At 43.2% G+C, this 22,451-nt stretch overlaps 1 protein-coding gene across 7 annotated transcripts in view; it reads left to right on the forward strand.

Moving 5' to 3' along the window:
* The window catches only part of RNF213 (ring finger protein 213), a 135,791-nt gene that overhangs the window by 69,509 nt on the left and 43,831 nt on the right, over positions 1-22,451 (forward strand). For all 7 annotated transcript variants that reach the window (XM_077328190.1, XM_077328195.1, XM_077328193.1 and 4 more), the window contains 10 exons: positions 1,270-1,487; positions 4,763-4,903; positions 6,044-6,205; positions 7,617-8,757; positions 11,625-11,818; positions 12,654-12,806; positions 13,177-16,770; positions 20,114-20,250; positions 20,835-20,930; positions 21,264-21,382. In XM_077328190.1, coding sequence (XP_077184305.1) covers positions 1,270-1,487; positions 4,763-4,903; positions 6,044-6,205; positions 7,617-8,757; positions 11,625-11,818; positions 12,654-12,806; positions 13,177-16,770; positions 20,114-20,250; positions 20,835-20,930; positions 21,264-21,382 — 5,955 coding nt within the window. The remainder of the gene's footprint in view (positions 1-1,269; positions 1,488-4,762; positions 4,904-6,043; positions 6,206-7,616; positions 8,758-11,624; positions 11,819-12,653; positions 12,807-13,176; positions 16,771-20,113; positions 20,251-20,834; positions 20,931-21,263; positions 21,383-22,451) is intronic.

A 22,451-nucleotide genomic window follows, 5' to 3' on the forward strand; every position in this document is an offset into this window, starting at 1 on the left:
CGGCCATCCATTTTTATCCATATATCTCCCCACAACAAGACAGCCTGTGAAGTAGGTGGATGTAAGAGAGCTCTGACAGAACTGTTCTGTGAGAACAACTCTTAACCAGACTTTGACTAGCCCATAGTCCCCCAGCTGAGTGCATGTTGAGGAGCGGGAGATTAAACCCAGCTCAACAGAATGGAGGCTGCCACTCCTAACCACCACCTGCTAAATTTACGCCCGCCTCTTCTTTACTCCAAATATTGAGATGGATTCCTGAACTGGTTGCTGTATGGGGTTCTTGGAGTGTTGTCTGCAAGAGGGCAGCATCTTCTTGATGCTATTTCTGGCCTCATCTTGGGTCAGGTGCCCCTGCATGACTACATCTAGGATCATCAGCACCCCAAGATCTCCCTTCACCCAGCAGGCACAGCACAGACAGCTGGCATGCAAAGAGGCAGCATAGTGGAGAATTGTGTGGGTTGTGGCCTGTGCCCCTCCAATCAAGTACTGTTCTATCTAGCTGCTTGTTGAAGGCTAGGAACAGATGGGGCATCCTTCCCTTTCAGGGTATTTAAGCTGTAGTCAAATCAGAGGGATTTGCTGGTTTATTCAGTTAATGGGAGCCAGGATGTCCTTGTAAAACCTCCAGACTCAGATCTAGAAAACCTGAAATCATGACAGACCTTAGTGCTGTTTCTGACAGCTGTGCTGATCCCTCCTCTGGAGGACTGCATAACGAACCTGGATTCAGCTAATGAGATGAAATAAGAAAGGGAGAATTTACTTTTCCCCATCATGCTACATAAATGCGTGTGAAAGAGAGAGAGGGAGAGTGGGAAGGAAGAGAAGAAGAAGAAAAGAAGAAGAAGAAGAAGAAAAGAAGAAGAAGAAGAAGAGCCGCTTTTCCCTACCCGAAGGAGAAAGCAGCTTACAGTCGCCTTCCCTTTCCTCTCCCCACAACAGACACCCTGTGAGGTGGGTGAGGCTGAGAGAGCCCTGATATCACTGCTCGGTCAGAACAGCTTTATCAGTGCTGTTAGGAGCCCAAGGTCACCCAGCTGGCTGCATGTGAGAGAGCAAGGAATCAAACCCAACTTGCCAGGTTAGAAGTCCGCACTCCTAATTGCTACACCAAACTGGCTGTAAGCAGTGCATAGCATTGAGTTAAGATTATATAAGTAGGAACTGGGTAGAAAGGCTTCCTTCCTAGAGTCTGAGAATAGTAGCAGTACGTTATCACATACCTTGCATTTGTCATTTGAGGGTTTGTTTGATTTCCCCTAGATATAACTGAACTGAAAGTGTTTGTGGACCTTGCCTCTATTTCTGCGGGAGAGAATGACATGGACGTGGATCGGGTTGCATGTTTCCATGATGCTGTACTGGGCTACTCTTGTCTTCTTTATGAGCTGAAGCAGGAGTGTGGATTTGAGGAATTCATGGAGTGCTTGAAGAAACTATGGAAAGCCCTGGAAAGTGACAGCAACCTTCCTCAAAAATTGGTAATTCCTCCATCAGTAGTCCATTTGCTGATAAAGGTTTTAACTCTGCTTTGTACCTAGTGTGATTTTACTGTTGATTTATAGCAATGGCCTTCAGCCTTTCTAGACCTGGGACTGCATATACATAACATGAGTCATGTGACAATCACAAGACAGACGGGGGAGGCCTAGAGTAATAAGCTCTGCAATTTCAAGGCTAGAGTTGGGGACAGGAAACACAAGCCAAAGCAGCAGGAATTGTTCCACAATGAGGAACAAAGCAAGGATCAGATCAATGGAGGAATCCTGTGTTCTGCTGAGTTGATCTTCCTTAAGTGACCTGTTGCTTATTTGAGTGTCCAAACAATAGAGCTCGGGGGGGGGGGGGGGTTGGGATCCTTGCTCTCAGTACTTGCATGCTAGCAGCAAGTTCTTCCATCAGGTGGGCGGAAATGGCAGCTCTATAAGTATTGAGTGTAGGTTTGGTAAGACACAGATGCAGTTTCTTCAAAATACCAACACCAAACAGCAAACATATTAACTCATGGAATTTATACATTTGTGCTGGCCCATCGAGGAACCTGATTGGCCCTTAACGGAGCTGTCTGATTGGTCTATAACAGAGACTTAATGCAAGTCACACATTGATCACATTAGGATCCTTCATTTGCCTACTGCTGCTCTTGAGTGGACTGTCTGCAGGCTTCCTTGGGGCCAGGGACCACCAGGAAGTTGGAGGTGGTGGAGCCTGATCCGGAATCCGACTGGAATCCACAGCTGCTGGAGGATCGGTTGGATGTGGGATATCCGAGGTGTTGCTTTGAGGACCCTGGCAGCTGCATTCTGGACCAGTTGTAATTTCTGGATCAAAGATAAGGGCAGGCCTGCGTAGAGCGAGTTACAAAAGTTCAGTCTAGAGATGACTGTTGCATGGATCACTCTGGGGCCAAGTAGGATGCTAGTAGTTTGGCTTGGCGAAGGTGGTAAAATGCCAGCCATGCTACCATCATGATCTGAGCCTCCATTTGAGAGAGAGGAATCAAGAATCACTCCCAGGTTTCTGGAGGAGTGGGCTACTGTTAGGGGCACTCCATCCAGATTGGGTAGGCGCGCTTCCTCATGTGGACCTTTCCTGTCCAGCCACAGGACCTTCCAAGCACCTGGCTAATGTTTCTGGGGGAGAGTCAAGGTGGCCATCCATCAGGAGGAAGAGCTGGGTGTCACCAGCATATTGGAGGCAATCCAGCCCAAACTTCTGCACCAGTCAGGCAAGAGGGCACATAAAGATATTAAATAGAATTGGAGAGAGAACTTGCCCCCTGGGGGACTCCACAAGCCAGTTGGTGACAGCTTGATGAGCTCTCTCCTAATGCTACCTTCTGTTTGCGATTCTGGAGAAAGGAGATTAGCCACTGGAGGGCAGTCCCACCCCAGTCCAGCTGATGCCATTCGAACTGCTGTTTTATGTTTCTGGTATGAAATGTGTGCTGCTTTGGTCCCTGGTGTAAAGGAGATTAAGAAGAATTTAGGTTAAAAAAATGTAGTACTGTATATACTCGCATATAAGGTGACCCATATATAAGCCGAGGCACCCAATTTTACCACAAAATCTGGGCAAATTTATTGACTCGCATATAAGCCGAGGGTGGGAAATGTAGCAGCTACTGGTAAATTTACATTAATTCAGGCATCCGTAGGTTAAATGTTTTTGAATATTTATTTCAATGAAAAACAGTATACTAGCTCTGTAAGTGCAAAAGAGGGTTAACAAGAACAATATGGTATCAACAGTAACTTTAAAAGTGCAAAAACCGTAGCTCAATCAGCAACCAAACTAAAATACAAGAGTTTGCTGTTAGGTGCGAAGTCGTGTCCGACCCATCGCGACCCCATGGACAATGATCCTCCAGGCCTTCCTGTCCTCTACAATTCCCTGGAGTCCATTTAAGTTGGCACCGACTGCTTCAGTGACTCCATCCAGCCACCTCATTCTCTGTCGTCCCCTTCTTCTTTTGCCCTCGATCGCTCCCAGCATTAGGCTCTTCTCCAGGGAGTCCTTCCTTCTCATGAGGTGGCCAAAGTATTTGAGTTTCATCTTCAGGATCTGGCCTTCTAAAGAGCAGTCAGGGCTGATCTCTTCTAGGACTGACCGGTTTGTTCGCCTTGCAGTCCAAGGGAGTCTTCTCCAGCACCAGAGTTCAAAAGCTTCAATTCTTTGACACTCGGCCTTCCTTATGGAAAATCCTTCAAAACTGGATTCCTCATCATCATCTGTATGTCCAGACAGAGCTTCAGCTGTAGCTCGTTTGAGGTTATCAGCACAGGCTGAGTTTGCAGTCATCACCATCGCTGCTGTCATTCTCATAGAAAGCGCTGTCTTCATTGACATCCACAGCATCAGAAAGCAAGGGGGAGTGTCATGTGGACACCTTCCTCCTCCTCAGCAGGATTATCATGTGAACCTAGCCTACTGACCTCCAGTGGAGGAGTTCTGGGTGGCCTAAGCACTTAATCCATGCTCCATCATCACAGGCTCTCCCATCCAGCCTCCCCCCCCCCTCCAACAAGACAAGTCAAGAGTATGAATAGATGCTAGGTTTTGTACCCCGCTTTTCACAAACCAAAGGAGTCTCAAAGCGGCTTACAATTGCCTTCCTTTCCTCTCTTGATGCCAGACACCCTGAGAGAGCTCTGATAGAACTGCTATTTGAGAACAGCTCTGGCAGGAGAACCAAACAGAGCCCCCAGGCCAGCAAACCAGAGCAGAACAACAGTACCTGAAGTTGGCAACCTACTACAAGTACAACAGCTACCAAACTGGGAGAATGGACAACTCTAACTACAATTGCAGTGCCCCCCTCCCCAGAACAAAACACTGAAACAAAGAACTGTAAAATTGAACACTGAAAGAAAGAACTGTAAAAATCAACTTTTAAAAGAAACACAACCCCAAGAAGAAAAGGCAAACAATGCTGCCCCTCAGATAAAAGAAGAAAGAAGCACTAAGAGAAAGAAACAGTAAATCCCTTTGCAAAATGCAATGTAACGATTGGCTGGCTGGGAGCAGGCTGTTATTTCAATTACCATATATACCTGTGTATAAGCCGAGGAGGGCTTTTTTCAATGTGAAAAACTGCTGAAAAACTTGGCTTATACACTAGTATATACAGTAAAGATTCTGTGGTTCAGGATTCTGTCAGCACACTATTATTCCACCTCTGTGTTGTTTGAATTGTAGAGAGGTATGGGAGATAGGAGGACTAATCTGATTTGTATCTTCTCATTATTCCCCACAGTGTGATTCTGCCAGATATTTGGAATGGCTAAAAACCATTAAAGAGAGCCATGGCTCTGTGGAATTATCATCTATATCCCTGGCAACTACAATCAATAACAAAGGAATGTATGTAATTAGTGCCCCAGTAGAAGGTCAGAAGGTAAGACCAGCCAAGAAAAGGCCAAGAGCACACTGTTCCAATATCTGTGGGCTTTATTCTTATCTTTCTGTAGGCAGTGACTTCTTTAGGGTGTCACTATGCAGTTTGCTGTAAACAAAGCAAAGAAAAAGAATCGTGCATTGGTGTTGATATTAATGGTGAATGGCCTGTAAGTGCACCTACTGATACACTGCTTTCATTATCAGTTTTTGGTCTTATTTGGATCCAGACCAAACAAAAGTGTCTCATGGCTTCTGAAAGATTGACAGATTAATTATGACCCAGACTTTAGTGGCATGTGTGCATGAGCAAATAGACAGAGAAGAAATTGTAACCAGGTGCATCAATCAAAAGGCAATGAAATACAAAGGATGCAGTCTATCAAGTTTTCTTTACAAGGCTTAGATGTGTCAAAACCATGTTTTATGCTTTTGCCATGTAACCTGGGTCCTGTCATTTGCAAGCCTATGCCAGTTATCTCCACCTGTATCTAGATCTCTAGCCTAGCCATCCCACCTTAGAGCTCTGTTCTGAACAGGTGTGAGTGTCATGAGCCTATCTGTCCTGCCTCCCTGCTGTGTTTTGCTGGGGAATCACTATCTTCTCCTGAGACCTTGAGTACTAGAGACTGCCTGTTTTATCAACAGAGTCTTGTCACCCAAACGTTTGGCGAGGGGAGGGGTTGTGGGCAAAGGGTAGATAAGTGGTTGTTCGATGTGCATCCCCAGCCTTAGCAAAGTTCCCATGTCGAGCTGAACATTTTCCCTTCAATAAAGAACTTTCTTTTCTCAAATTAAGTTTGCTTATTAGGATTAACCAGAGATTTTCACAAGATATAGATGTATTTGGAGGCAGTTTAGTAAGTCAGGAAATATTGTAGATTTATTTATTAAATTTTTATACTGCCCTTCTCCAACTGCTTTTGCTATTTCCTATTATTTCTGTTGTGCTAAATTAATTTATATAGCTGTGAGATGAGATTTGCATTGTGCAGGTACTGCCCTGCTGTTAACATAAATAACTTAGTTGAAGACTAAGGATTTTTTACATAGTGTTCATGTGACTGTAAGCTCAAGAATGTGAAGCATAAAAAAAGTAAACTACATTTTGTTAACCTGCATCCACTTACTTATTTGAAAGGTTTCTTTGGAGACTGTCCTGTCCCTGACCATCTCAGAGAGTCATGGTGGCCAAGAAGAGCTGCGGCATTATTCTCTAGAGGAGCTGAAAGAACTGATGAACAAGCTGATGCTGATGTCGGGCAAAGTAGAACAAGGTGCAGAAGTAGAGAAGTTCTCTGAGGTCAGTTTCTAGTCCTACCTTTTAGTGTGTTTTTATTGCATAATGGCATTTCCAGAATATGTTAAAAGTTAATGGAGACTAAGAGGAGGAAGTGATTTCAAACATCTGTAGTAAAGTTGGAAGCTGCTCTGGGTTCTCTGTTTATTGCTGAAATGGCATAACTTGGAGAGTGTCCCCTTGGAGGCAGGCAGGATGTCTTGGCTTCTGGTCTCAAACAAGCATGCCTGACTTTGAATTCAGATTGGGTCATGTAGACAGACTTGACCCCCCACATAAAGCAGGCCACATGTTGTATTTGACCTTTTGTGCAGGACTTGATTCGAATAGGATAGTTGTTTGTGAATTAGTGCCGTGGTCAGACCATTTCCTTGTAAGGGTCTGTTTGGAGCATTCAGGGTCTGGGTCTGTGGGGGCAATGAGCATATTTATGCTAGCCTGCAGAGACTGATGGATCCTGCTGAACAGGATTTATGTAGGCCTGCTGGCAGCTCCCTCAATTTGCGGACTGAAATTGGGAATAGAGATCCTCAGGAAGCTACTGATCAGATTTACTCTCCGACACCCTGTGTGCCCTCATGTCTTTCTGGCTACTTGGTATAATGAGAGTCTTAAGAGATTTAAGAGGTTGCTCATATGGCTACAATGGAATTGGCTTCTATAAAGTACAGGTCTTGAACTCATTTATTAGGAGGGACGGATCTGACATAAATGTCACTTTTTGGGCTAGGCCATATGTAGGGTTGCCAGCCTCCAGGTGGTAAGCAAATCAAGAACAAAAAGTTCCAAGTCAACTGTGACAATAGTTACTTGTTTATTCAAAACAACGGCTGAAAACTACACTGGTTAAATAGGTTCTTCAATAAACTTTCTCAGCAGTCAATATCCAAAAACCACACCAGTTAAATTGGGTTTTTGATACACTTCTTCAGCAGCCAATATCCAAAATGTATCAATAAAGACAAATTTCGCAGTAATCGTATGGAGAACTTGGTCTATTAAAAGAACACAGTCTATAAAGTCACATTAGGGTTTTTTTATATTAGATTACTGTGAAATTTGTCTTTATTGCTACATTTTGGATATTTGCTACTGAGGAAGTGTATTGAAAAACCAAATGGACTGGTGCGTTATTCAGCCATTCCATCCGTGGTTTTGAATAAACAAGTAAGTATTATCACAGCTGACTTAGAAGTTTATATTAAGTGTTTTTTGTTCTTTGCTTGCTTATCCTGCTACTGAGTGGTCATCTGTGGTCATCACCTCCAGGTGATGGCTGGACTATTCCTGAGATTTCCAGGAGACAGTGGTATAATTTCATTGCCATTTTGAGTTTCGCATCAGTAATGTTAGTAGCATCTATTTTCTAGAACTATTTGTATTCTGTCTCCCATAATGTTTCTTCTTCATACAGGTATTTTCTAGTGTCCAGAGACTTGCACTGTCGTTCATAAGACTTTACTCTGCTGGCAATATGCTCTTCCGATCGTGGATCACTAAGATATACTGTTCACCCAAGAGCGAGTTCTGTATTGGCATGGACTTCAGTTTGAATTTTATGCGAGGTTTTTCGGGAAGTGGAGAAGTCATGGATGTTCTCCCAGCTTTATGCAGAAAGATGGAGAGTTTCCTGGAGAGGTGGGAGTGTTTCATGGCTGAAAAGCGATCACAGTATTTCTACTTAAATTATTACATGGCTGAGCAGCTTGTTTACTTGTGCAGAGAGCTTGGCTCAAAACGTCCCAGCGAAGCTGCCTTACTGATGCTGTCATTCATAAAGCACAACTGCAGCAAAGAGGATTTCCAAGAGGTCTCCAGTCAGCTGGTGTCAAGAAAGTCAGAGAGCAGTCCTGATGATCTCTTTGGGTTGGTTGTAAGAGAGAAAGAGCTGACTGAACAACTGGAGCGCATCTGGGAATCCTACATGAAGCATATGAGTTCTTTCCTTCCCGGCTGCTTGGACATAGATACCCTTGGCATTTATCTGGACCGTCTGGCAAGTATGGAGAACAGGAGAATAGGGAGAACATTCCCATCAGGCCTTCATACTGGGAGGCCCAATCTCATCCTCTGTCCTCGCTCTGAAGTGTTGTCTTCAGCCCTGGCCATCTACATGATCAGTCCTGAGGAGATGCTACCTTCCTATGATGAGGTCTTGCTCTGTACACCAGAGACCAGCTATGAGCAAGTGGCATTGTTTTTAAGGAGATGCCTCACTCTGGGCTGCAGAGAGAAGAAGATTTATACTATGCTCTATGCAGATGAATTGAGCTATGATGTTGGCTTTAAATCTGAGGAACTCTTCCGAAACCTTCACTTGAAACACCAGGATGATTATCGCCTAGTGGTTCTGTGCAACTGTGAAAGAGAGCACTGCTATATCCCTGCTGCCTTCAGTCAGTTCAAAGTTCACATGATCCCTCAGCAGCCCTTAAAGAACATTCAAAGATACCTTGGGAATCATTACAAAGCCATGCAGTCTGCACATTCATCGGCTGCTGTCTTCAAGGATGAAATGTGTGTTGGGATTGTATCTTCCAAAAGAGCTGGAGTGGGTGAGAAAAACATTTTTAAAGGATTTCCAAAGACTTAGAGGCCTGTTCTACACCAGCAGCACAACTAGTTGGTAAAACACTCTGTACCACCTCAGAGTTTCACTTCTAAATGGTTAGAGCAGCTTTTCTCAGCCAGGTTTCTATGAAACCCTGGGGTTTCTTGGCAGCCCTGAAAGGGTTTCCTGAATGTTTTTAATTTGTTAAACATTTATCAGGTGATTAAAACATATATGGTCATGTCAACCTGCCCCTCCTCCCAAAATGGCCAATGATGGGCCTGGAGGGGGTGGGAAAGGGCTGGTCCACAGCTATGCTTCCCAACCATATTCTGTAGAATCGCACCACTTCTGGGATTTCTCAAAGCCTGAATGATGTTTCAGGGGCTTCTCATTAGTAAAAAAGTTGAGAAAGGCTGGGTTAGACCACTGGATTGGAACCCAAATTCAGAATCCATGTCCAGCCATGAAGCTTACTGGCCCAGAGTTGCTCTGTCAGGCACTCTGAGCCTAGCATACTTTCAGGGGCTGTTGTCAGAATAGTGTGGAGGAGAGGGCAAGCTTTGTATACTATCCTTCAAGAGAGGATGGGATTTAAAAAGTCGTGAATAAAGTGCAGGGAAGGTTTTTCATTTTTGTTGCTCCAGCATGTCAATATACTCTGTCAATACAACACTAGGACATCAGGTTCTAAACCTGGCCCTTTATATGCTCTGTTAGTTTTCCACTTAAATGGAATTAAAACAAGGAGGGATTTGAAATATGCAATCCTTCAGCAGCAGTTCAAAATTCCACCATCTCAGCACTTTGCCATCTTATTACCACCTCATTCTTCTGTGTGTGTAGATTCAGGCCTAATATTTGGTATTTGAAAAGTTAGTTTACCATGGCCTATTATGCACGGCCGCTGAAACAGCGGCATGGAGAATGCAGAGGAGGAAGGAGTGAAGCAAACCGCGTACGCACGGGACGGAACACAATGGCGGCAAAACCCAGAGTATCCGATTATGCAGGCAGCTACTCCGGAGCCGCTTCTGGTTGCGCCCTGGTCCCGGGAAGCTCCACTTTCTTCTTCATCTCGCTAACGCTGCTTTTTCGGCGGCATACGTTGACTGTACGCCCGTTTGCCGCCAGCAGCGTGCATAATTGGTGATTTTAGCCGCTGCCATTACACCCCGAATGCGGACCTTCCACTCCATGCATAATGGGCCCATGTATAGGATCAGTAGGTCCTTCCAGTTAATGAGATGACACAAGTATTTAGTTTCTTGCTTTCTCTGGTTACAGGTATTGACATTCATGACAGGAGTGTGCCTCAGTAGCAGACCACCTGCTTTGCATACAGAAGGTCCTGGGTTCAATCCCTGGGATCTCCAGTTTAAAAGGTCAGGTGATAAGTGATAGGAAAGATCTTTAGCTGAGATTCTAGAGAGCAAAATATGTCAGAGTAGGTAATACTGACCTTATTGATCAGTGGTCTGATTCAACATACAGTCGAATTTTCTAATGCGATCTCCTTATTTATGTAACAAACTGGGGTACTTAATTGCTCAGTACTTTTTTTTTTTTTAACAACAAAGCTGAATTTACTGAATCGGAATGAGGTGTGTGCAGTTGATGAGAACTCAGAATCTGATTCACCTTTCAATTTATTTGAAGTTCAATTTAAAAAGGATTATTAACACCTTGGTAATATGCATTCTAATTTTGCAATACCTGCAGTAAACAAGGGCTATGAGCCGAAGCTGCTACCGCATTTCTGCATGAATGCATTCCACTGTGTGTGTGTGTGTGGGGGGGTAGCATCTGAATTTTGTGTTTTTTCTTTCTAATCACTTATCTGATCTTGATTGATTCGATAAAATGTGTCACCTCTTGAGCATTTCAAAGCTTTTCTTTTACTTCTGTTAAGAAATTCTAAAATGGAAAAAAACACTTATTGGGATCCTCATAAAGTTTGCTTCTGTAGCCCAGAAGAATCCTTTAATGGTGGTCACAGACTCCTAGAAAGAGAGCTGAATTTCTTTACACAAGGGATGGCTCTTTAGTATTTCACTAATTTTTGTTGCTTTTTAAATTAATCAGTTGTTTTCATTTCTATAGTATTCCTTCTATACTGGCAATATATAGATAAATTCATGTAAAATATATACAGCTTTTTCCTGGGCATCCATGTCCCTGAATGCAACAATCAGAAAGGAAATGAAGCAGTTCAGGTGTGGTATAAGTAAATCTGTGTGTTGATGAACTACCAGCTCTCAATGTCAATTGTAAAGCCTGTGCTTTTGTGGGAGGTGCCAAGTCTTCCACAACAGAATCCAGAATGGAGATTTACCCATGAATAATACCAGGCAACTGGTATCAGCAGTGACTAGTACACCCTGAACTATATCTAGGGGAAATAGGTGCTGCGGACATATCCATGAATGTAGACTAAATTGTATCTGATACAATCTGTTGTTTTTTGCTGATCAGTAATTCAGGCCCTAGAGCCTCTTGTGGCGCAGAGTGGTAAGGCAGCCGTCTGAAAGCTTTGCCCATGAGGCTGGGAGTTCAATCCCAGCAGCCGGCTCAAGGTTGACTCAGCCTTCCATCCTTCCGAGGTCGGTAAAATGAGTACCCAGCTTGCTGGGGGGTAAATGGTAATGACTGGGGAAGGCACTGGCAAACCACCCCGTATTGAGTCTGCCATGAAAACGCTGGAGGGCGTCACCCCAAGGGTCAGACATGACTCGGTGCTTGCACAGGGGATACCTTTACCTTTACCTTAATTCAGGCCCTTGTGCTCTTAGTTTCCAACCAATCTGATGTGGTGTATTTGATTTCTGTTATTCTACCTGTTAATTACTATGTTTTTGTTACTAATAACAGGAAAGTCTCTCTACATAAGGAGACTTCACGAGAAATTGAAGGCTAAACTTCAAGATGATAAAGTGCCATTAAAAACCATTCGTCTGATAGACTCCCGTATTGATGAAGGCAAAGTGCTGAAGTCTCTCCTCCCATTCCTGAACCGTCGGCACCAGAAACAACCGATGATATTTCATTTTGACATCACCTCTTCAGTGAGTATACTGCAGATTTGACAGGGAGAGTTATGGTAGTCCGAAATGTCCCTCTTCCGCCCACATGCAGCAGCACAGACTCAAGTGCCACCTTTGCAGCCTGGGTCTGGGGCAAGCCGAGGAGGGCTGTTCATCAGCTCCACGTGGCTCTTGGGTGTAGTGTTAGGTGCAGCCTGGGCCAGCCAGTAGCATCTTCCAGGGCCGGGCCAGAGGAGCAGGGCTTTGGCCACCCCTCTTCAATTTTAACAGGCTGCCACGACCAACTTGCCCTTAGTGTTGCTGGCTTTCTTTCCTCCCCAATTTTCTTTTGCATTTCAGTTGTGAGTGGTTGCAATTCAAGACTTGTTTGCTTGTTGTGTTACTCTTGTCACAGCTTGGGTATTTTGGGCATTGGAACATATCTGTTCTGGAGACTCCCTTAAGGGGTCTTGGTGACTGAGCCATTTAGCTCCATGCCCAGCTCTGGAGCTGCCAGCTGACTCTCATCACCAGGTGGCAAGGGAGCCATGCAGCAGCTGGTATCCACATGGGTCCCAGGGCTTGCCACTCCATGGTTTCATCCCCCCCAGTGGATGGGATGGGGGTCAGTTTATCTGGCAACAAGCAGGTCGCCTGATGCTGGATCCGTTCTTGTGCTGTGGCACTTCTTCCCTGGATGTATTTAATAAAAGCTGTGGTTATAATTTTCCCAACAATGTCTTTGGGTGCTTCCTTTCTCAGCTTTGCTCCCTTATCACCTCTAGGCCCCACAATAAACTGTTCTGTAAGTAGACAGGTAAGATTGTGAGAGACTGATTAAATGAATCCTTCTTGTTAAGTTATTCTCTTTTTTTAGGTTCAATCTGGAATTCAAGAATTTCTGTTCAAGCTTTTAGTTTTACGTTATCTGGGAGATACGGATGGAAAACTCTGGCTGAGGAAGCAATGCCATTTGTATGTTGTAGAAATACTTGAATCATCTCTATCACCAGAAAAGCAAACAAGAGCTGTAAGTTAATGGAACCATATCAGTACTTAGTCCTTAAAGATATCTGTTTATGTTAAATGCTTATGGGGTACAAAGATGACTGTAGTATTTTTCTACCTAGAAAAATATTAGTACATTGATAAATGCTTACATTAGCCATTGATAACTGATTGTCTGAAATGTATGGTTGTGTGACATTTAGAATGAATATACTTGCAGTTTCCTTTTATCCAATTAAAATTCTATATGATGTTGAGCAGTGGCTAGTTATAATTTGCTTTTGAATAAAGAGTTGTCAATCACTGCAAGGGGCCTGTCCTGCCTGCAGGTAAGAATTAGAATTCTGTGGGAAAGTGATACAATGCCCTTGATCTCTTGTTCTCTTTTACAGATGTCTCCTGAATTAAAGTACAACCTGCTCGATGCATTCCCCAAAATAATGTGCAGGCCTCCCAAGGAAGTACTAGAAATGGATACCAAGAGGAATTCGTCCTATGGCTGCTTGGACCCAGGAATGGATTTCAAAATTTTCCGTAGCGAGGCTTTTCAGAGACCATTCCAGTACTTAATAAGATCTAACGCAGGCTATAATCTTGATATGTTTCAGTATGAAGCTGGCAGTGTTGAAGGGACTGAAGTGCAATGCCTGCAGTTACTGCTGATACATTGTGGAGTAATAGATCCTTCTTGGTCAGAACTGAGAAACTTTGCTTGGTTTCTGAATGTTCAGCTTAAAAACTGTGAATCATCTGTATTCTGCAACCCTTGTTTTGTGGAAGATACTTTGCAAGGCTTCAAACAGTTTGTGGTTACCTTCATGATCTTGATGGCTAGGGATTTTGCAACACCTTCACTTAATATTTCTGACGAAAGCCCTGGAAGCCAGTTCTTTGACATGGAAGGAGTCACTGAAGAAGATCTTGTTCCCTTCCGCATTCGGAAAAAGTGGGAGTCTGAACCTCACCCTTACATTTTCTTTAATCGTGACGGTATATCCATGACTTTCCTTGGGTTTCATCTCCAGGCCAATAGTAATGGTGGGATTGATGCCATTAATCCCTTGAATGGCACTGTCATCAAAAAGAATGTTATGTCTGCCCAGCTGTACCATGGATTGGTCCTTCAGAGAGTTCCCTTCAATGTTAATTTTGATGAACTGCCCAGAAATGAGAAAATTGCTAAACTTTGCATGGTTTTAGGAATTGAATGGCCAGTTGACCCTGATGAAACTTACGAGCTTACAACAGACAATATTCTGAAGATCCTGGCTATTGAGATGCGATTCAGATGTGGAATTCCTGTTGTTATTATGGGAGAAACTGGCTGTGGAAAAACCAGGCTTATAAAATTTCTGTGTGAATTGCGTAGGTGCGGTGCTGATACTGAGAACATGACTCTCATCAAAGTCCATGGGGGGACAACTGCAGATGCAATCTATAACAAAATCAAGGAAGCTGAACAACTTGCTATTAAAAATAAGCAGCTTTGCCAATTTGACACAATCTTATTTTTTGATGAAGCCAACACGACTGCAGCTGTCAGCAGCATCAAAGAAGTCCTGTGTGATCGCACAGTAGAGGGACAACCTTTGACCCACAACTCAGGCTTGCAAATCATAGCTGCATGCAATCCTTATCGTAAGCACACTGAAAAAATGATTGAGCGCTTAGAATCAGCTGGTTTAGGCTATCGTGTTAAAGCTGAAGACACCCAGGAAAAGCTTGGCTCTGTTCCTCTTAGGCAGCTTGTATACCGGGTCCATGCGCTCCCTCCTAGCATGATACCTCTTGTGTGGGATTTTGGACAACTGAACAACGTTACTGAAAAATTATATATACAGCAAATCGTACAGAGGCTTACCCGCTCAATACAAATGTCCGGAGCTGAAATCAAGACGATAACAGAAGTGCTCTATAACTCTCAGATTTATATGAGAAAACAGAGCGATGAATGTAGTTTTATCAGCCTCAGGGATGTGGAACGCTGCGTGGAAGTCTTCAAGTGGTTTCATAGTCACAGTGAACTCCTAATGAAACACTTGGCAAAGAGTCTTGCAGATAAGAAAACGCATACCAAATACATGAATAGAGACAAAGTTATTTGGTCTTTGGTACTTTCAGTTGGTGTCTGTTACCATGCATCCCTGGAAAAGAAAGAGAGATACCGAAGAGTCATCAGCAAGGTCCTTCCAGAGCCATATGACAATGAAAAGGGAATTCTTGAAGAAATCAACTTAATTCAGGACCTGTTCTTGAGCGGTGCACCTCTGGGGGAAACAATAGCTAGGAACTTGGCACTGAAGGAAAATGTGTTCATGATGGTAATCTGCATTGAACTTAAAATCCCTTTGTTTCTTATTGGGAAACCTGGCAGTTCCAAATCTCTTGCCAAAACGATCGTGGCTGATGCCATGCAAGGTCAAGCAGCATATTCTGAGTTGTATAAAGAATTGAAACAGATCCATTTGGTGTCTTTTCAGTGCAGCCCACACTCCACTCCTGAGGGAATCATAAATACTTTCAAGCACTGTGCTCGTTTCCAAGAAGGGAAGAACTTGAAGGAATATGTTTCTGTTGTAGTCTTAGATGAAATTGGCTTGGCTGAGGACTCCCCCAAAATGCCTCTGAAGACCCTTCATCCCCTCTTGGAAGATGGATGTGTTGACGATGATCCACATCCTCATAAAAAAGTTGGCTTTATTGGGATATCTAACTGGGCTTTGGATCCTGCCAAGATGAATCGGGGTATCTTTGTGTCCCGTGGAGACCCAAACAAAAAGGAGCTTATAGAAAGTGCACAGGGTATTTGCTCTTCGGAACGTGTCACTTTGAATAAAATTGAACACCTTTTCCCCATCTTTGCAAATGCATATGAAGAAATTTGCAAGCTTCAAAGTAAGGAATTTTTTGGGTTGCGTGACTATTACAGCCTCATAAAAATGGTTTTTGCTTTGACAAAAACATCTAAGAGAATGCCATCTCCCCATGACATATCAGAGGCTGTTCTCCGTAATTTCAGTGGCAAAGAAGATGTTAAGGCTTTGGACATTTTTATGTCTAAGATCCCAGAGAAAGGAGATGTAATTTCTGAGATCAGCACAATTGACTTGGTCAAACAAAACATTTACAATGACTTCCAGGATGGTGAATGCCGATATCTGCTAGTGTTAACACATAATTATGCAGCACTACAGATTCTTCAACAAGCTTTTTTCAAAGGTGAACAGCAACCAGAAATTATATTTGGTTCCAGCTTTCCAAAAGACCAAGAATATACTCAGATCTGCAGAAACATTAACCGAGTGAAGATCTGCATGGAGACAGGACAGATGGTGGTCCTTCTTAACCTGCAGAATCTCTATGAAAGCCTCTATGATGCCCTCAACCAGTATTATGTGCAACTTGCTGGTCAAAAATATGTTGACTTGGGTTTGGGAACCCATAGAGTGAAGTGCAGAGTGCATCCAAAGTTCCGTTTGATTGTCATTGAGGAGAAAGAAGTGGTATATAAACAGTTTCCCATTCCATTAATCAATAGACTTGAAAAACACTATCTGGATATCAATACTGTGTTGAACAAATTACAGAGGAGCATTGTGGAAGAACTGAAGAAATGGGTGAACAACTTCATAGCAGTGGATACAGAAAAACAGTTTATGGGCCAGCAAAAATACAGTCCTTCTGATGCCTTTGTTGGATATCATCCTGACACCTGTGCCTCAGTTGTCATGCAAGTGACAGAGAGGCTGAAAAAGGATTGTCCTCCTGAAGAACTGATGCCAGAAATACAAAAACAGGCCATACTAGTCCTCTTGAACTGTGCAACCCCAGATTCTGTTGTCCGCCTTGGTAATTCACGACTGGGGGGCTCTCAGGCAGATAGTTTGGCTAGAATCTACTTTCAGCAACAGCAGCACATTTCTCTGTCAGATTTCCTCCGTGATTGCCTTTGCACAGAGTTGAAAGGTATCACAATCTTCAATGAGGTGAGTTGCTAAAAAAAATTTTCATTTGTTTTATATACTTAAAGATTCAAAGCTCTTATGAGATGGCATTAGGCCTACCTTGGAATTGTAAGCACGGGACTGTACTGTACTTCTATTTAATCTTTCTTGGGTATGATTCAAGAGTGCGTTCGATGAAGCTATGTTTGGCTGGGAATATGAAGGTTAAGACTTGCAGCATGTGGGAATGAGACAACCAGCAACAGGTCTAAGTTTTGCTGAATATATTAATTCATTGAATGGGAGCTCTTCTTATAGTCAGTTAAGACAATATTGAACTCAGTGAAACTATCCACTGGACTGCCATGGCCAAGCAGCATTCTGTCCAGTCCAGTTTTCTCTTGAGGACAGGAGGATACTTTAATATGTTTGGGTTTCTCTTCCCACAATCCCTGGAGACAGGAAATACATTGCACTGTTCTTCTTCAGGGGAGAAGGAGACCACCCTCAGTCTGAAGACTTCCACAGGTGATAACAGTTCACAACATGTGCCAGACAACAAGGCCTACAGAACCCTATGAGACAAACCATATAGGTAAAGATAAATTGTTGGAACAGTGAAAGAACAATGAACATGGAGATTGGTAGTCAAGTCACCATTTAGGAAGTGTAATAGGCTGAACAGTCCTTCCAACTAGGGTGGGTTCAGAGTGTGAACCTTCATAGGAACATTCATAGTGAGTCCAGTGTTCCATTCTCTTTTGAGGGGAGGACACTGATACATTTAGGATGTTGCAATGCTCATCTGATCCAGGGAGGGAAAAGTGACTGGTAGGCAAAGCGATAACAGTAGGGCTAGGCTACTTGCTTGTAGGACTCTCCACCCAAATGCTGCATCAGTTGAGTAATAGGGTCCGTCTTATAGTGCCTGATAAATATTGACACCAAGGCCCACCAACAGGTGTTGTTGTAGATGTCTGCAACTGATGCATTTGTGTTGAACTCTGCTGACATAGAAACATTTGTTGAATGAGCTATGATCCCTTTGGAACTTGAAGGCCCTAAGATTCATATGCTAAGAAGATGCAATCCTTTAGCAATTTGCTTAGTGTAGCCTTAGAAACATTTCCCACCATGGCTGCTGGATGAAAAGCCACAAAAAAAAAGGAACCCAACTTTCTAAATGGCTTTGTCCTTCTAATATATGTGCAAAGCCAGTGCCATTTCTTCTCCCCAGGATGAGATGACTTCTGGCAGAAGGACAGCAAATATGTCTCCTGTGGACTGTGGAAAGATGTGTTGATCTGGGGAATTAAGGTGGGATCTGTGCTCAGAACCACCATGTCCTTATGGAAGATGTATAAGCCCTTTTTGATTAAAAGAGAACCTATATCTTGAGACCTGTCTTACTGATGTAACAGCTACCAGGAAAAGTATCCTCAGAGTAAGGAACTTTGGGAAAACCTCCCTCAAAGGTTCAGATGGAAGACATGAAGTCTTCAAGAGGAAAATCTCTGCTGTAGGAGGTTGAGACAAAAAACTTCCTTCAGCTGCCCATCAGACAGTTCACCAGCGGGTGTTCTTTGCCCCTCTGCCTCTCCTTGCCCCCACCATTGTCTCAGGCCACTAACCGTCACGCCTCTGCGGCTGCCTGTCTGCTGCAGTGGCAGGTCTCTGAGGGCCCTCTCCCCACCACTGCTGTGCATACCACAGGCTGTGTCCACCACAGGCTGTGTGCAAAAAGCTGGGCTGTGGTGTGGCCTGTGTAGTCAGGGGCAACTGTGAGACGACCCTCAGAAGTACTGTAGCAGCAGGCAGGTGGCAGCAGAGTAAACATCGGTTACGGAAGTCTCCAGATTGAGGGTAGACGACGACTCCTCTTGGAGGTGGAAAGTACAATCAATTTCCTGCCTCCAGTGGTTGTGCGAAGAGAAACCCAAGTGTATCCGAGTGCCCTCCATGCCCCTGAGAAGGAAGAATCTTCACAGTAAGTCCAATGTTCTCTTGGTTATGATCCTTTGGTAGATCATGGGGAAGGAACGTACTGAAACTGGAATTAACAGCACAGTGTCAGGATTTCCTTGGGAAGGGACACCAGTGTTCCTAGATGTTGGAAGTTTACATTTGCTATTACCACCATTGATTTGCATGTTGTTCATGTGTTTCCTGGGGAGTTAATTTAAGCAAATAGGTAGGAGAGTGAATTCCCATCCAGACTGTAGGATTTGTCAGCAGCTTGATGACAGGAAACATTAGAATTTTTGTAGTTACCAGGGTGAGCATCCTATGTAATATCTTAGACATATTTATATCTTACTAGCTTCAAAGCCCGTTCCTAAGAACAGGCCTTGAAAGGGTCCCCTCCCCTGGCCAGGCAGCTTAAGGTGGCTTTGGGCCGCAGCTTGCAGCTGGATCAAGTGGGGTGGGCGGGGACTGGCCAGCTCATCAGCAGGCCTGGGACAGAGCTCCTTAGCAGGCCCAGCTTAGCAGGCAGGGAGGCCCTCATTAGCAGACCCAGCCTAGCAGGCAGGGAGGCCCTAATTAGCAGGACCTCCACCATGACCCTTTACCCAGGGCCGTCTCTGATTATCTGCTGCTGGCTCCAGGCACTGAGGCATGTCTGAGAGCAAAGAGGCTAGAGTCCAGGGACAGAGAGCGGGAGCTGCAGGGGCAGGGCCAATCAGGGTGCAGCCAGCTTTCCACCCCCCAGGCTGTTTCACAAATATATAGAGGAACCATGGATAAGGATATCTATATGCCCTGCATGCAACCAATGTGTGTGGTAAGGAAAATATTTTTATTTGCCCAATGTGATGCCCATGGCTGTCATGGCAATCATGAACACCATTCCTGGTGCCCAACAAGTATTTTTAGAAAGTGCGTGTAGCCATGTTGAGCTCCTGCCCATTCAGGTTTCTGATTGGGCACTGGATGTTTAATTAGCTGTGCAAATTAAAATAGCATTCTTTCAGTGGCAGCTGATAGAATTATAGTGCTGGATTTATTCACTGTCTCACTCATCTTTCCCAGTGTATTTGTGAATCTTACTCCTCTTTTGGCCTTGGGTTTCTTCTGTGTGTGTGTGTGGGGTTCTGCCTGCCACAATGACTATTTTGTGGTTGTGTCTATGGAATTCCAAAGATATACACAGGCTTAAGAAGGCTGAGAACCTCTGGTATACATCAATGTCTCTCCCATTTGTTTTAACAATGTTATTGTTTCAAGGGTGGGATTGGGAGGCCTGCTGTTTAAGAAATTAAGGTCTCTTTGGGCCTGTGGAACTCCTTTCCAGTGACCAAATGGGGATTCCAAGATTTTGAAGATGATGCTTAAAAGTTTTGATCACATTTGGCAAATAAACTTGCTTTCTTCGTTATCATTTTAGATCACTACTTTCTCCAGACTCCTGACAACTGCAGACATGGAAATTTTGTCAGCAGAACTACAGAACAATATTGAGAGCATCAAAGTTTTGTCCTTGCAGCAATTTGACACAGAACATTCCTTTTTGAAAGAAATTCGGTGAGCTTCTACCTTTCACAGTCCCAGGTTTTATAAGACCATCAGAGTAGAAAGAAAGGGTGGCTGCCAGAAATGGAGGCATGGAAGAATAAATTGGGAGAATTTGCATCAGTGGCAAAGTTAACGAGCTTATTGCACAGAGAATTAATAGAAATATTTCTATAGTGCTGGAAGTGTTTTTTGGACTATCAGAAAAAATAATAGCTATCTGCTGCTATTAGAGATTTATAAGACTAAATTTTAAGCTATGTGGGTAGAGAGATTACTGGTTAAAATGTAACTCTTTCATTTTTATCTCTTTTCAAAAATGAATAAAATAGTTTTAACAAAAAGAATAAATGGGTGGAGATGAAGGATGGTGCTTCTGTCTTGTTTGCAGCTGTTTTTTTTTTGGGGGGGGGGTTCCTCTCAGGGCTACTTCTCTGACCCCATACTGCAGGCAGGGCTGTGCTGAAAATCTTGTAGAGAGTTTGGATTTAGGTGTGTCCTTTGTAGTGTTCTGTGCGTAGTAGTCCACTACTATGTAAAAAAAACAAAACCCCAATCTAATCTTACGTTGTCTCATATTTTGGTTTTTGTTCCAGGAATTTCCTTGATGCTACACTCGGAAATAAAATATTAATTATTCAGACCGACTTTGAAAATGGATCTCTTAGTGCACAGCTTGTTGCCTCTGCTAAGTATGTTTCATGCTAGGTGGCTGTCTAGACCCTTCCTTCAAGCAGCATTGAGCCTGTGAGAATGACCCTTAGTGACAGATAACTTCAGATCACGTTTATAGGGTCCAGCACATATTCTGGACAAGAGAGGGGAGGGTTGCACGCTTGTTTCAGAACAGCAGGAAGCGACCAGATTTACCACTTCCATGAGTTTAGTGCTGTGGTGAGATGGGCCCTATTCTTAAAATAATGAAAGTTGATCGAATGGAAGATAGTCAGAGTAAGTTGAACAGGGGATGAAGATCTTTCATAATACTGCAATGACCAGAGGCAACCGTTTCCTTTCCCTTGCAGATACTCAGCTGTTAATGAAATTAACAAGACTGATTTGAATAAGGCCTGTGTTTTTGTGTTCTTCATCACTAAGCTGCCACGAGTTGAAGGAGGAAGCTCCTATGTTGGATTTCATGGAGGTAGGACTACCTGTATAGAATAATATTTGATTTTCCTGGTAGTGTAACATCATTACCATTACAGACCACCATGATTTTGGCTTTTGCTGCCCCATTTGGAACATCCACCATAAAAAATGTGTTTCTTGCGTAAACATTTCATATTGCTACTGTTCAGTACTGCAGTTAATATTTTGGGAGGGAGGTCTTGATTGCAGGATAAACAATGCCATCCAAATCTGAATGTTTGTTCTATTTATACTACACTTCTGAACTCTGCCCTCTGGAAAAGATTGAGGCCATTGGAGTATTTTCTTGCCCTGGCCTGTTCCTGCTAGGCAATTCAGAAAGATATCATGATCTGGGCTCTGTTATGCAATTGTAGAGTTTAGGAGAAACATCAGTAGTCTAGTATAGATTATCTTAAGTCTAATCACACTCTTCCAAAACCAGAAATAATAAGCCTATCATGAAAGAGGTTTTATTATTAGCTGTCTTTCTGGAGCCCTAGTAATGTTATTAGAGTTGAGAAAATGAAAGCAGGTCGGTATGACTTATGCTTCTGTGCGTTTCAGAAGAGCTAGTTAAATTCGCAAAACAAATTAAGCAGTTGATGGCTTTATATCCTCCTGAAAATTGCTGCTAATGGAAACATTTTCATTATTTTTAATTTTTAAAACGCATTTGGGCTTTTTATAATCTACCTTTATCACTTTGACTCAGGGCTGATTATTCACAGCGTGAGTCGATATGATAGGACATTCATTAAAGAATACAGCAGGATTAGGATTGTAGAATCAATTGGAATTCTAAAAGCAACTTAAGGAAACCCTATGTATTAACACGGTTCATTAAATTATGCAGAAATTACATAGTAAAGTTCTAGTTTCAACAAGCTAAACACAGCAGTATAGCTTTTGTGTGTGTGTGTGTGTGTGTGAATCTTTTAGTGCCGGGTCACTCTGTTGCTTGTGTAGAAAAACCCTCTTGAATAATTAAGTTTTGCATAGTTGTGAAAAGCCAAGAGAAAATGAGATCCTTTCTAACCTCCTCAGGCAGGCTGCTCCATGAGGGGGAGGCTGTGGTGGAG

Source organism: Paroedura picta, chromosome 3 (genome assembly GCF_049243985.1).
Source record: "Paroedura picta isolate Pp20150507F chromosome 3, Ppicta_v3.0, whole genome shotgun sequence".
Taxonomy (NCBI): domain Eukaryota; kingdom Metazoa; phylum Chordata; class Lepidosauria; order Squamata; family Gekkonidae; genus Paroedura; species Paroedura picta.